Below are 16109 nucleotides of genomic sequence, written 5' to 3'. Positions count from 1 at the left end.
CAGTTATGGACAGAAACTTATGTTAAGTTAAAATAACTTATGTTAAGTTATGATATAACCATAACCATATGACCTATAACCATATGATATAATTATACAAGACAATAAACAAGGTGGTCTAAAATGACTGGTGTAGAGAATGGGAGAACATAAATTATAAGACACTGTATATAAAAAAATAAGAATAAGGCACTTCAGTATATAAAATATAGACATAAAATATAAAAATTGAAACACTATGTGGATTCAGGTGAGAGATCATGCACAAATCTGTATTGTCAGGACTGTGTTCTTGCACTGATTTGGTTCAGTATGAATTGCACTCTTGTAAGGTTCTATCCAACATAAGCAGCATATAGTTGTTGCACTGATTTAGTGATTTGTGTTGTGCTGGTTCAGATCAGTCTGTCTTGCACTGTTTGTAAGGTGCTGTCTGGCATTAGCAGCAATTAGCATTCAGCTTTGAGAGTCTGTGTGTGTGTGTGTGTGTGTGTGTGTGTGTGTGTGTGTGTGTGTGTGTGTGTGTGTGTGTGTGTGTTTAGCAGCCATTGGGGGACTGGATGCAGGAGAGGGAGGTAACAGCTCTTGGAATGAAGCTGTTCTGTAGCCTGTTAGTCCATGCGTAGATTGGCCTGTACTGCTTGCCGGACAGTAGAGGAACAAACAAGTGGTGACCTGGATGGCTCCGGTTTCCCAACAATGCTGCAAGCTTTCCTTAGTAGTTGGCTGCTCTAGATGGAGTCTAGGCAAGGGAGCTCGGTCCCAATGACACGCTGAGCCTCTTTCATCCCTCAGTGTAGGTCTCTCCGGTTTGCAGCAGTGTAGATAGCATACCACACCATTGCGCATACTCTCTATGGTGCTGCAGTAAAAGTTTGTCAAGAGAGGTGGAGGTACCCGGGCCTTTGAGTTTCCTCAAAAGAACATCTCTGCTTGGCTCTTTTCATTAGGTAAGAGGTGTTAGTCAGATCTTCTGTGATGTGGACACCCAGGAACTTAAAGCTTTACACTCTTTCCAGCTTGTCTCCATGTACAGTATGTGGAGGGCAGAGTGTGTGGATGTCTTGGTTGTCCGGAAGTCTACTACGATCTCTTTGGTTTTAGTGGTGTTGAGGACTGGGTTGTTCTCTGAGCACCACTTGACTAGGTTTTGCCCCTCCTCCCTGTAGGCCGTTAGATTCTTATTGAAATCAAACCCACAACAGTGGTGTCAACTGCAAACTTGACTATTGTGTTAGGGGAGTGTTTTGATGTGAAGTTGTTTGTAAACAGGGAGAATACATTAGAGCTGAGAATGCACCCTTGTGGCATGCCTGTGTTCAGGATGAGGGTGTTCAGGGGTCTGTTGGTTATGAAGTCCATAATCCATGAGCAAAGTGGCCAAGCTTGCAGAGTTTGTTGACTAGTTTGTGGGGGACTATGCTATTAAAAGCAGAGCTGAAATCAACAAACACTATCCTCACATATGTGTTTTGTTGTCCAGGTACAAAAGGGCTATGTGAAGTGCAATAGAGGCCGCATCCTACGTTGATATGTTTGCTCTGTATGCAAACTGCTGTTGGTCGAGATCAAGGGGGAAGATTCTGATGTGTGCAAGATGTGCTATCAGTCTCTCAAAGCACTTCATGATTATTGCAGTCAGGGCAACTGGGTGGTAGGCATTCCCGCATTGCACTGCTGACGATGGTCCTGGATTTGAGAGATAGGAGCTTGCTGCAACGAGAGGTTGAATATACTGGTAACTACATCTGCTAGTTGGTCAGCACACTTTTTCAGTACACGGCACATGACCCCATCTGAATAGAATAGAAACCCTCATAGTATTTTTTATGGTTTTAATTGTTATAATGGGAATTTTATTGACATTAATGGAAATTGTAATGGTCCCTGTAGATCTCTACTGGAAATTTGTTGCCTTCTATTGGTGGCATGTTATGTCTAATGGATACCATTAAGGACCAATAAATGGTAGTGGAAATGGTTTTAATGGTTAACAGCTGATGGTTTGTAATGTTGTTTTTTTTTTTTTTTTAGTGAAAATCATTATAAATTCTGATGGTTTCTGTTTTTTTTTCCAGCAGCGGTGAGAGGGAAAAATGACATAGCTAGCATGCTAACACTACTGCAAGACAACTTATCATATCCATAAAAACTCCGAAATATTCAAACCCCAGATACAAAAAAACATTATTATTATATTTTTAAAATGTAACTTATAAAAAAATGTATGCGTGGTCACGTGAGCTTGTGGTTTTGTTTGTTTGTTTGTTTAGCAAAGACTGAAGACTTTCAGTCAAAAGGCTCAAATGATTCAGCCCCGTTTAGATATAAACTGACAAAAATACACAGCAGGAAAAGAGGATTTAATTTAATTAGCGTTCGGCTGTAAAAAAAAAACCAACAAACAAACAAACTAACTAACTAAACAACAACAACACAGATTATTCCGTGTTGCAAACCGGATCATTTAAAAGAGTCGTTCAAAAAAGGAACCGATTCAATGAATCGATTCAGCGGTCTGTAAGCTCTTTTTCTCTCTGTGCTCATCTCCACTTCCAGCATCCTTTCTGCTCTCCTGCAGCTCCACATCACTGGGGATTAGCGAGTCCAGACTGCATCCTGCTCCCCTTTATTCTGCGCTTTTAGTGTCTTAAAGGATCTACAGGATTTTGGAGCATTACAATTGTGTGCACTTGGATTTACATCTACCTCGCGTCCTTTACTGAAAACAGCAGCCACACTTTCAGCCAAAGGTAAGATCTAGCCTAGAAACGCAAAATATCAGCTATGGTCCTCGGGGCAGTGTTGTTATTTTACAGCTCTGTGGTATATTTAGATATGACTCATGACTTTACCGCACAATGCGGGTGAGTTTATTGCCTTTTAATACATTTCCTCAGCATCCTGATCACTGCACATGGAAACGACAGTGTTATGTAAAACTTGGGATTTTTCATGCGGATCTCGGATAGATCTGATTATTTGACTATTTGCTTTGCTGACATAATAACTGCAGAGTCTTCCGGTAGTCCTATGCACACACACACACACACACACACACACACACACACACACACACACACACACACAAACAAACAATATTTTATATATATATGTGTGTGTGTATATATATATATATATATATATATATATATATATATATATATATATATATATAAATGCATTTACTGTATGTGTGAGTGCAATTTATGATCATGTGTACAGGCCAGCGTGATTGTATACTATTACTTCCAGTATTAATATTAGTATTACTGTTCATTACTCCTCAAAATTGCTCAGTGGTTATTGCTGTCTTCTGATCATATAACCATTAATGTAAGTCTAAGTCCTGGTCCTGCACAGCTAAGAAAGCTTTGTGTCAATCACACAGTAAATGAAAGTAGTACAGGTTCACGTAACATCTGGATGGCGTGCACAGAATTGTGCTGCATGCCCTGTGTTAGGATTTATGTCACTTAAATATATATCTTTTAAAAAAAATTATATATATATATATATATATATATAAATGCGTTGACTGAAGGTTTTTTGAAGGTTCACAGTGCTGAATTAACACTTAGAGTGCTGAGTTAACATGTAACTTTTACAGTGTTTAATTTGTGCACATCTGAAGTTTTATAAATGCGGCTCAGATGTGTTAATTCAGCAGTGTGGTATATACTGTGCACTCCCCGTTCATTCTCAGTTCAATTAACATTAAATATAAACGTTCAGATTGAAGATTTAATTCTAATTTTATTTTTTTTGAAAAATGATGTGTTTGCTTTAATACGTACAATGGTGTTAAAAAAAAGGTCAAGCATGCATCAGGATTTATGATGGTCAGTCACAGAGCTGGACGTTAATCTATACATTTTAAGGGGGATACATACATACATACATACATACATACATATATATATATGTGTGTGTGTGTGTGTGTGTGTGTGTGTGTGTGTGTGTATATATATATGTGTGTGTGTGTTTCATTCACATGTTCTCTGTGGTTCCTTTGCCACTGCGTTACTAATGTTCATCTCCCTTGTGCAGATACATGGACAGACAGTGTGTCTTCTTCGTCTTATTCTTTCAGTCATAGCTTTTTTGGCACGAGTGTGAATAGTACATTATTGCCAAAGCATTGGAAATGCATTTTGATAAAATGAGAATAAGAAAAGAAATAATAATAAATAATAATAATAATAATAATAATAATAATATTACAGTATAAAGTAAGGCGTGGAGGGGATGGATTGAAGATCTCTGGTGGCAACATGTTGTTAGATAGCGAGTGCTGCTGTCACCATCACTAAGGACGATCTGTTATTTTCCCAAAAGAGTCGTTTCAATGAGGTTCAGCCTCTGTCTGTCTCTCTGTCTCTGTCTCTCTCTCAATCATGTCGCTGGGTTCAATGGTGAAAAAGTGGGAATGTGGTGGTGAAAATTCCCAGTGCGTGTTTAGACGTTTTTCAGTGCATCTGTGTGGCAAGCGAACACTCTGTGTATCTGCTGAGACTGCCGATGCATAAGATGCACACACTTGGTCAGACCACCTACTATCTGTGATTGTGAGGCGACGATCCGTATTCCCTTTTTAGGGCCAGAAAACACTCAGTATTTCTGCCACTTCGTTCCAGACAACATGTACTGGGATAGAAAGTAGTGCTGGTGTAGAGTGTCCTCTGTGTTAGTGCCTGTTACAGGGTTAGTGAGCTTTAAAACTAGCTGACTAAGATTCAACCAATCAGAAGAAGCATGATTACCTAGACACAGCAACCAATGGAAATAGAGAAGTGGTGGGGCTTACTACACTTTCACTTAAACATGACTCCGAGCTAACACAATCTGCCTATTAAGCCACTGGCACCTTTTTTTATTTATTTATTTTTTTTTACTTAATATATTTACTTTAATGTCTTCTCACCAGGGCAGATTTCTCGCTTTTAACACACCGTTATTTTAATTTTTTTATAAAGCACAAAATTGCAGTTGGGTATGCCTATAAATATCCTTGCTACTCCTGCATTCTATTTGGGAGGAGATAAGCAGTTCTGTGCCTTTTGGAAAACAGCATAATTATGACTGTCTTAAAAGTGTCTTTATTATGGACATATTTGGAGGCAGGACATCCCAAATGAGACTGGTTATGAAAAAGGTTGCTTTTTGAAGAAAATGCTTCCCAATGACACAGTATATTCGTTCGCCGCCTTTAAAAGGAACACCTGAACCCTTCCTCATTCATGCAATGCAAAAGAAAATCATGTATATACAGGTCAAGAGCTTCAGCTTCAGTAACGTTCACATCAAACATCAGAATGAGAAAAAATGTGATCTCGGTGACTTTAACCATCGCATGGTTGTTGGTGCCAGAAGGGCTGGTTTGAGTATTTCAGGGACTGTTGATCTCCTGGGATTTTCACACACAATAGTCTCTAGAGATTACACAGAATATCGCCTGGCCATTTTCCAATCTTCAACTGCCTAGTTTTGGCGAGCCTGTACCCGCTGTATCCTCAGATTCCTGTTCTTGTCTGACAGGAAGTCTTCTATTGCTGTTGTAGCCCATCCACATCAAAGTTGTGCGTTCTGAGCTGCTTTTCTGCTCTTCACAGTTGAAAGAGTGGTTATTTGAGTTACCATAGCCTTCCTGTCAGATCAAACCAGTCTGGCTATTCTTCTCTGACCTCTCTCATCGACATAGTTGCTCACTGGATGTTTTTTTTCCCCTCACACTATTCTGTGTATAAACTCTAGAGACTGTTGCACATTAAAAATCCCAGGAGATCAGCAGTTTCAGAAATACTCAGACCAACCCATCTGGCACCAACAGACATGCGACAGTCAAATTCACAGAGATCACATTTCCCTCAATCTGCTATTTGGTATGAACATTAATTGAAGCTCTTGACGTGGGTCTGTATGATTTTATGCATTGCACTGCTGCCACATGATTGGCTGATTGTAGAACTGCATGAATGTGGAGGTGTATAGGCGTTCTTATTAAAATGGCTGCTGAGTGTAGTCATTTATTTAAATGAAAGTATTAATAATATAACCAAAATTGTGATTACTTGGCAATTATTGCAGAGTGGGAGTTCCGTATCGGCACACAGCTATTTTTATTTGGCTGTGTGTTGGCCCTATAACTGATCAGCGTCAATGCGAGACTGACTCACAGTACACTGTGTTTTTGAGAATCGATCTCAGTGTGTTCACTCATCTGTGCTTTGGCTTTAGGCAAAAGCCAGACTGCGTCCTGTTCTGTTACACAAGACACTAATGGTACATTGAGTCATTTTAGGGCGTTATAGATCACAGACCCAGTGTTTGATGAATTTAAAGGTTTAACATTGTGAATATGGCTTTTTTTTCTTCTCTTCTATTCAGATTTGAAACTAAAATTGAATGCATCTGCATAAAATTATAAGATAGACATAGTTCAATGAATCTGAATGATCATTTTTAAAAATCAGATTTAAAATGAACAGTTGAACTATGGTACTGCAAACAGTAAATACACTGTGCTAGTGACTACTGGAAGGTCATTCGTTTAAAACTCACTATTGAGACTTTGAGACATACCTATTATTATTATTATTATTATTATTATTATTATTATTATTAGGGCTTGGACCCCTCTTGTTTTCATTAGGATACTTCTTTTTGTTCTTATTCTTCTACTACTAGACTAGGTCATCCCGTGGTCCCTCCCACTACTCAGGCACAAGAGATGAGCCTGATTATCCTGATGGTGGCGCTATAGTGCAGCATTTTAAGTTTTGGCCAATATCTAAAGAATAAATTATTTTTTCCTCTGATTCTGTAGCATAGTAGGAACACAGTTGCTTTTGCACCATTTAGTTCCACCCACTAAAACATACTTTTGTGAACTAGTCCTAGGATCTTTGGCATATCTTCACAAAGTGGGTATTAAACCACTAAGCAGAGACTGATTCTCAATAATGATCAAAACCCCATTGAGATTTGTAAACACTATGCCTGCCATATTCCAATCAATCCTAGTGGGGTGGAGCTTAGTTTTTATCTAATACCTGCACCCCATAAAATATGAAAGCCATATTCAGAATAAGATTCTGAGGACATCTCCAAAGTTTGGTGTGTGATCATCCGTCACGCCCGGCAGAATAAAGTTCAAATAACTGTTTTGCAGGAACAATCAATACTGGGATTCACAGGGCTAGCACGTAGCTATTGTCATGAAACTTGAACAGTATGTTCATCTATGGCAAGGGTCTCCAATCATATCCACAAAGGGCAGGTTTTCATTCCATCCAAGTAGGAGGTAGACTTGACATTGATCGGAGCCCAAGATGAACTGATTAAACAAGTGGAATCAGGTGTCGCTCCTGATTGGTTAGAATGAAACCTGCAGCCATAATGGCCCTTTGTGGATAAGATTTAAAACCCCTGACCTGTGGTCTCTTTAGTGTTCTATGTAACTTGGTAAGAAGTGGCCACTGTGGTTTTAGGGGCCATGGTATTTGCGAAGCATGCTTGGACCCCATCAATCTAATAATAATAATAATAATAATAATAATAATAATAATAAGTAATAGTAGTAGAAATATTACTAAAGCTGTGCTCTGGATAAAAGTGAGTGCCAAAGGAATGAATAAAAAAAATTGTCTCTCAATTAGTTAATACTTTTAATTAGCATCTTTCAATATCACAAGTATATAAAAGCAAAATAAACAATTACAATTTATGCATCTGTTTAGAATTTTCCTTTGGATGCTGTTCCAGTCAATACAGCGCAACATGACACAGTTCTAAATCCTAGTGTCTGTTACAGGAATGACGTTCAGGTCTGGAAAAAAAGGAAAATAAAGCCGTTCATTAAAAATGGCTGGGGTGAAGCAAAAAAAGATGAAAACAGATAGTGGCTTCTCTTTCCCACCATATTTTTTTTTCCTTCTTTTACATCCGCCTGCATAAACATCTGCCCTCAGGAGGATCCCAAAGCATGAAGGGACTTGGACAAAAGACAGATTGGGAATTTTACAGTAGCAGTTGTAATGCTATAAAATTGAAAACATGTAGGACAACAGGAGTGAACTCAGTGCACAATACAGACTGAGTGAAATTGGATCGGAGACGTCATTGACTGACCGGCAGGAAAAATGCTTTTAAAGCAATGGAACACCTGCATGATGGATGCTTTTAACACACACACACACACACACACACATACACACATACACACAGACACTCTCTCTTTCTCTTTAACACTGTCCTGGCTCATTCCTTTATCAGTGTGTGGGAGGAACAGGATCCCAGATTGCAGTTTGCTGTATTTAGATCACATATCATCCGTCTAAAATAGCTCAAGGCAATCATGAGATTTTTTTTTTTTGGTTGTTTGTTTTAGGAATTTTCAGCCTTTTTATTTTTTTATTTTAACCTTCCAGGTTTGGTGTGATTGAACTGAAACCACAGCCATGGATGAAATGGATGTGCCGCAGCTGAAGAAAGAGGTAGAGAGCCTCAAGTACCAGCTGGCGTTTAAAAGGGAGAAATCATCCAAGACAGTCACAGAGTAAGAATTACACCGATCATTTATATAACGGCCTGACCCACATGAACATTGTCATCCTTGCAGATGCAGATGATAAGTAACAATATCAGCTGATCATTTTATATGGTCAAAATATTAAGCAGACACCAATAGTTTTAGTTACTGTAAGTAGAGCTTTACAGGTATACATGGAAATTCACAGTGCACTGAAATAATATAAATATAAAAGAAACAAGCACACACTGATTAATACACGAGTCATTAGCACCACCTTCATGAGTACAGCTTTTCTGTATGTGTTTCTACATAAAAATCCACCTTGAATGACTTTCATATTAATATTTACAATTAATGTGATCTTTAATGTCGTCCAAGATTCACTTTGTAATGATATTCCGAGTTGAATTAGGAATATGTTTTAATGTCTTCCATCGACACGGTGTATTCTGGTCTATTTTCACTTCGGTTAACGGTTTCCTACATTACCCACAATGCCATTTGACTTCCTTAGTGGTGCCAATGGGATTTAGCTCCTGTTTCATTTCTACCTAATGAGAGAGATGCAGCAGCACTTTAGCCCTGTAGTCTGTCCAGCTCTCTCTCACCTCCTTATCCGTACACTCTGCTCAAACAGATCAGGTTCCAAAGCTTCAACATTCATGATAATACCACCGTCAACACATCGCTCTAATCATCTTGTAGATCACTAATTAGCCGAGCTTGGTCCCTGCCGTAACTCAGCACGATTGCGTCATATACTTTTGAATTTGAGTACTTCTACATACATGAAAATACTCATTATCCAACAAATTAGTATTGGAAGTGCTTAGCACATCACTAATGTTTCAATTTGATGTGTTTCACGCTGGATTTAACAAGGATTTTTAAGTCCATTTTATATAATAAAAATATTCTAGTAGTTTCTCACCCAATAACTAAACCCTGTCTCATCCTGTCTTTATCATCCTCTGTGAATGTTGTAATGAAATCTTCACTATTCTTTAATGTTAATGATATAAGATTTGAGTCAGACATTTTTTACCCCCAGCCTGTAAAGAGCCACTCCGTTTTAAACACACATTAACAAACTTTTTATTTAAATACTACCTACACTTAATCAGCTGCCAGCAGCCAGTTCTCACCACTTCTAATCTCATTACTCTGTAACTGCTGATTCATGCTAAAATACCTGCTACAATTCCCTGGCACATTCACACTTACTGCACTTTATATTGTACATTCATCTCAACATGCACGTCTGGTAGTCCTCACTTTTTAACATCTTGCTTCTTTTTCTTATTTTGTATAATATTGAAAAGCACCCTTTTTTGAACATATAGACATTTCTAGCGCAAAGTTTTCCTTGCGCATATGACAATAAGAAAATAAATGTAAGATGTTCTAAATCCATGCTAAATACCAATCCAATATATAATGAAATAATATCAAAGTCCTTATAGTATAGTCATCATAAAGCACTGTAGTAATACCATGGGCAGTATCATGGGTAAATACACTCTGTGGCCAAAAGTGTGTGGTTCTTCTGTGGTTCTTCCCCAAATCTGTTGTCACAAACTTGGAAGCACACGATTGTATAGAATGTCTTTGTATGCTGTAGCATTACAATTTCCCTTCACTGGAACTAAGGGGCTCAAACATGTTCCATTATACCAATGCCCCTGTGCACAAAATGCAGGTCCATGAAGACAAGGTTGGAGTGGGAAAACTCGAGTGGCCTGACATTAATCCCACTAAACACCTTTGGGATGAATTGGAACACAGACTGCACCCCAGACCTCCTCGCCCAATAACATTGCTTGACTTCACTAATGCTCTTGTGGCTGACTGGGAAAGTCCCCATAGCTACATTCCAAAATCTAGTGGAAAGCCTTCCCAAAAGATTGGAGGTTATTAGAACAGCAAAGGAGGGACTACAACTGGAATGGGATGCTCAAAAAGCACAAATGGGTGTAGTGGTCATGTGTCCACAATCTTTTGGTCATAAAGTGTATGAAATAAACATAGTTACCATGAAGTACTATAGTAAAAACCATGGTAGTGTCATGGTTACGATAAAAAGTGCCATAGTAAAAACCATGGTAAACTGTAGTAAATTTTTCAAAGAGTGGTATATTTGTACTTATTTTAAAAAACAAAACAACAATCATCAGATTCTGAGGAGCTTCTTTTCCATCACTATTTCAGTCTGCATCCAAGATCTTAGCTCAGAAATATCAAAATTATGAATCAGTGTGAAACTCCCACACGCAACATGTTGGACGTCTGTCATTTTTATCTCTGCAAAACTCCTCAGATGATCAGCGGCAGTTTGAGTTTAGCATGATTTAGCACACTGTGTCCCAAGTGCCAGAGTTTTATAGAGGAATTCTTATTAGGATTCATTATAACAATTTTACTTTTTGTATTACTTGAACACATTTAGCTAATTAGCAGATAGCATATGAAATATCCCACAATATAAATTCGGCACAGTCAGATAAAGACAGACAAGCTTGTTTGAGTATTCAGGAAACTGCTGATGCTGATGATTTTCACACACAACAATCTCTAGGGTTTAAAGAGAATGGTGCGAAAAACAAAAATCGTCCAGTGAGTTCTGTGTGTGGAAAAAAAGCCTTGTTGTTGAGAAAGGTCTGAGGAAAATGCCTAGACTGGTTTGAGCTGACAGGAAGGCTAGAGTAACTCAAATAACCACTCTTTACAACCGTGGCGAGCAGAAAAGCATCTTAGAATGCACAACATGCTAAATCTTGAGGTGGATGGGCTACAACAACTCCTGTTCCACTCCTGTCAGCCAAGAACAGGAATCTGAGGCTACAGTGGGCACAGACTCACCAAACCTGGAGAGTTGAAAGATTGGAAAAAGACTAGGCATGTTTTTCCAATCTTCAGTCTGTTGTTACCTGGGTGATCAACGACTGTGTTTATGTTTTGTGATAGTTGTTCATGAGTTCCTTATTTGTCCTGAGCAGTTAAGCTGCTGATTTTTCTTCAGAAAAATCCTCCAGGTCCTTCACGTTATTTGTTTTTCCAGCATCTTCTGCATATTTGTCCCCTTTCCATCAGTGACTATATGATGTTGAGATCCATCTTTTCACACTGAGGATAACTGAGGGACTCGTACACAACTATTACAAAAGGTGCAAACATTCACTGATGCTCAAGAAGGCAACACGATACATTAAGAGCCAGGGGGTGTAAACTTTTGAACAGGACGATCTGTTTAAAGACCTTTTTTTGTCATATAGTACTGTCCTTTAGAAGCTACATAAGATATTAACATGTTTCCCAGAAGACAAAATAAAGAAGTCTTCCCCAAACTGTTGCCACAAAGTTGGAAACACAATTGTTTGGAACATCTTTAGTTGTGTCGAATTAAGATTCCTCTTCACTGGATCTCAACCCTAGTGAACACCTTTGGGTTCACTTGGAACACTGACTGCATGCCAGGTCTTCTCTCCCAACATCAGTAATATTCTTGTGGCTAAATGGGCATAAAATCCCTATAGCCACATTCCAAAATCAAGAACATAGGAGACCGACTCCATATTAATGCCCATTGTTTTGAAACGGAAAGTTGAACAAGTATCAACAAGTTGGTGATGGTCAGGTGTCCACATACTTTCGGCCAAAGAGTGTAAGTTCTGTGTTGTTCCACTGTCCGCTGATGATGATGTGATGGAACAGGAACATCACAGATATTTTGACAGCTGGTATTTGATTACAAACTGAATTAATTAGGTGTATGTCTGTTTTGTGTCTGTTTCTGTTTTGGGATTCAAAAACTTGAGATCAATTTGTGAGAAAAGCACACTAAGCAAGCAATGTTTTAGCCATCTTTAGGCAGAATGAACTCATTTACCGCTGCGTTTGTTAAACTGGCTCCTTACCTGCCGTGAACTCTGCAAGGTAAAGTTAGTTATATTTAGCAGCCCAAATAAAAACCATGTCTGTCATTTTGGATAAATATATTCTGAATGTTTTCTGTATTTATTGGCAGAAATCTCAAATTTGTAGTCAGAATGTGGTAGTCAAAACCCCATTTTTGATTCTTTTTGGATATTTTCAGGACTTTCAGGGACCGCAGCAACATCTGATGAGTTTTCACAGGCCACACTGCATCTTGTGTTGTTGCAGCATTTGTGTTCACTGTTTATAACTTTTACCGTGCATTCGATGGGGAATACACAGAATAGCACTGTATTATAATCACAGAAAATGATCACTTTCATGCATCACATTAAAACAGATTCTATGTATTCCAGTGTTTGGGGCGGAGCCTTAAAATGACCGACGTTCTAATACAAACAGCAATTCCTTACTCCTCTAATCTATCTATCTGTTTACCTTTCAATCTGTCTGTCTATCTGATGCTCACTTCCTCTTCCTGTTCCAGCTTGGTGAAGTGGATTGAGGATGGTGTACCCACCGACCCATTTCTCAACCCTGAGCTGATGAAGAATAACCCATGGGTGGAAAAGGGCAAGTGTGTGATCATTTAGGATGGAAACAACGGAACAGCACAGATCTGAATGTCCACACACGCACACACACACACACACACACACACACACACACGCACACACACTTAAACACACCGAGGCATTAGCACCGTACAGTCACTTGCAAGATCTGAAACTATGCCACGCATTACTATATTATATTCATAAAGGTCAATATGTTATTTAAAAACTCCCTATTAATATTATATTCATAGAAAAAGAACGCAGTCTATTTATATGCACTTAGTTATTTTAGTCTGTTACATATTAGTTTGCTTGCGCTTTTTTTTTTTAACTCAAGTTTTAGTGTCTCACTGCCAGACCATAAGTGACAGATTAATGCCTGCAAATAGACGAGAGAAGATTTACCAACCTGAAATGTATAAATCTGGACACTTTGTCTCTTTTCCTCTGCAGCGTGTTAATTTGTTCATCATGACAGTGCACCGTTTAGACAGAAACCACAGAAACATGTTCACATTCACTACCGTTTTGCTGAGTCTTTATGATTAATTAATTTATGATCTATTTATTTATTTATGTTTTTTTTTTTAATTAACTGTTGCAGCTCTGAAGGACTTGATATTTTAATATTTAGGTCTGAGGTTCCGAGTTACACTACCGAGAACAGTTTTTTTTTTTTCTTTCTCTTCACTGATGAACTGATTATTATGTTCTCCGTAGTTGAAGCTTAGTGTAACAGAATCCATTTATTTATTTCTACACTCTATTATTTAACACTGCGATGAATCCAGTGTTTGGCTGCTAAGAAATCTTCATTTGATATTTCATTTATATGATCTGTTTTTACAAACCCATCAAATGTTGCTATGACTGACAAACAATTCTGGCGAAAAACGACCAAAAAATTGGGGGCTTCTTCCTGTAACGTATTTCCACGCATCTACTAAGAACGCATAAGAAGGCATAAAGATATTTCATGAAAATTATGTAGAAATGATTTATTAACATTCTAATCTTGCCTAAGCTTTTTGCAAATTATGTTGGGTAAATACGGGCCAGTTTAACAAACACGACTCCAAAAGAGACCGTAGCCTCTTTGTATAAAGGTGGGTAAAGATAGACAGTTTTCTTGGTCATTTTGATTCTTTTTTTTTATATTTTATTTATCACACGTTAAATTTAAATGCAAATTAAACCAATAAATAATAGTTGTTTTTAGACAATCAGTGTACTGGTGTCTTTCAGTGGAATGGAATCTTTAAATGCACTTTTCTCACAACAAATGTCAAAACATCACTATATAAAGGGTTTTCCCTGATAGAGGTCGACTGATAGCGGACTTTACCGATAACTGATTAATCAACTCATATGAAAACATGAAAACGTAACACTCAAAGTAAAATATTCCTGAACTTTATTACAAAAATAAACCGTACTGACTGTACTGTGAAAATGTACTGTACTTTTTAAAATTAAATAAATATATAAATATTAATATATATTAACTAGTAATAAATATTAAAGCAAACAAAAGATATACATCCAGACTGAACCAAAAAGTAACACGCCAAATAACAAATAAAAATAGAGACGTCCAAAATGAATCAAAAAACACTTCAAATAACATGACAAAATTGGTCAGTTTTTATTTCGCCTCTGGAGGCCGCTCTCGTACTGTATAATGACAGTGGACCCTTCTCAGCCGCTCCTGCAATGGACGCAAAAACAATCGATGTGGATTTTTGTCTGATAACTGATAGTTCCAGCAATCGGTTATTGGTGCCGCTTAATCGACAAGCCCAATAAATCGGTCGATCTTTATTCCCTGACCACCACACAGATGTGCTAAATGTCGTCATTTTACGTTAATACAAATTACATCTATTTGGTTTAGGAAGCAAGCTAATGTTCCTCCTATTCTTATTCATTACCTAGCTGGCTAGATACCAGTGTTTTTAATGTCACTAGTAATAGGAAAGGTGCTTAGCTAACGTTAGCCTGTGCACAAAGTAGACATGACAATCTGTGTTTTAATTTACCTGACTAAAAAAATCAGGACCAACAGTCCAATAACTAAAACTCCTTATATATGTAATATAGATTTTTTTTCCCAATATTTTTTTAGTTTCCTCAATAAGTGGTGAAATATAAACAGCTCTTGGTAGGAAACTCAGACTCTCGGACCTGACTGTGTGATGAGCAAAAGAAGAAATAACACACATTAATGCCAGTTTTCGCCATCTGATACTGCCTTGGTCACGCTTTCCTTAAAAAGAATGAATGTGTTTTTTAGGTGAACTGGCTCTGATGCACAAACAAAACATTTTTTTTTCCAAAGGCAAGGCAAGGTGTGTGTTAATTTTTGACTTCTGATTTTGTTCTGTTTTTATATATTTATCGATTAAAAAAAAAACCTGCAGCATGTTAGTTAGATAATATGCATAAGATCATGGGTTCTAGGTTAATGACTAAGCAATAAGTAATGGCATTTTTTTATTGAATGTTTTAAAAAAAAAAAACATTTATCTTGAATAAAGTAGAGGAATTTTAGACAGCTTTGGTGTTGTTGTTTTTTCATGAGTGTGTGTGTATGTGTGTGTGTGTGTGTGTGTGTGTGTGTGTGTGTGTGTGTGTGTGTGTGTGCAAATGATGAGCTCACAGGAAAGCAGAGACTCACAAACCATGGTGTGGGTATTAGATCAAAACAGTGTTCGCTATCTAGCTAAATGTTAGTTCGCCACAACTTTTTTTTTTCCCCCACTGTGTGTGCCTGTGTCCTAAATAAATAATATTCTGAAATAAAATAACATATATGGTGACACAGTGCTATTTTGTCTTACACTCATCCAGGGTGTTTTCCTGCCTCATACCCTGTGTTGCTTTGATTGGTTCCAGATCCAAAGTGACCCTGACCAGGATAAAGTAATCATTGAAGATGAATGAACAAATATTCCTGAGGAACAGACACAAAGACTCTTTTTCTGTTCCCTCCTCCAGTTTCATTAAATTTGAGATGTACAGGCAAAGAACGCAGACTCATTGTTATCAATATGTGCTATTTTTTTTTTCTTGAGCTGGAATTTTTC

General features: G+C 37.8%; 1 protein-coding gene across 1 annotated transcript; it reads left to right on the top strand.

The window, feature by feature from the left end:
- The first annotated feature begins 366 nt into the window (after positions 1-366).
- Positions 367-15609, top strand: gng13b (guanine nucleotide binding protein (G protein), gamma 13b). The gene is made up of 3 exons (XM_053648367.1): positions 367-2753; positions 8430-8557; positions 12954-15609. Exons 2-3 carry the CDS (start codon positions 8460-8462, stop codon positions 13057-13059), a joined length of 204 nt encoding a protein of 67 aa, XP_053504342.1. The 5' UTR covers positions 367-2753; positions 8430-8459; the 3' UTR covers positions 13060-15609.
- The last annotated feature ends 500 nt before the right edge of the window (positions 15610-16109 follow it).

Source organism: Ictalurus furcatus, chromosome 2 (assembly GCF_023375685.1).
Source record: "Ictalurus furcatus strain D&B chromosome 2, Billie_1.0, whole genome shotgun sequence".
NCBI classification, from domain to species: Eukaryota; Metazoa; Chordata; class Actinopteri; order Siluriformes; family Ictaluridae; genus Ictalurus; species Ictalurus furcatus.
Note: the sequence above shows the minus strand (reverse complement) of the source record. Positions and strands in the feature narration are given on the sequence as shown.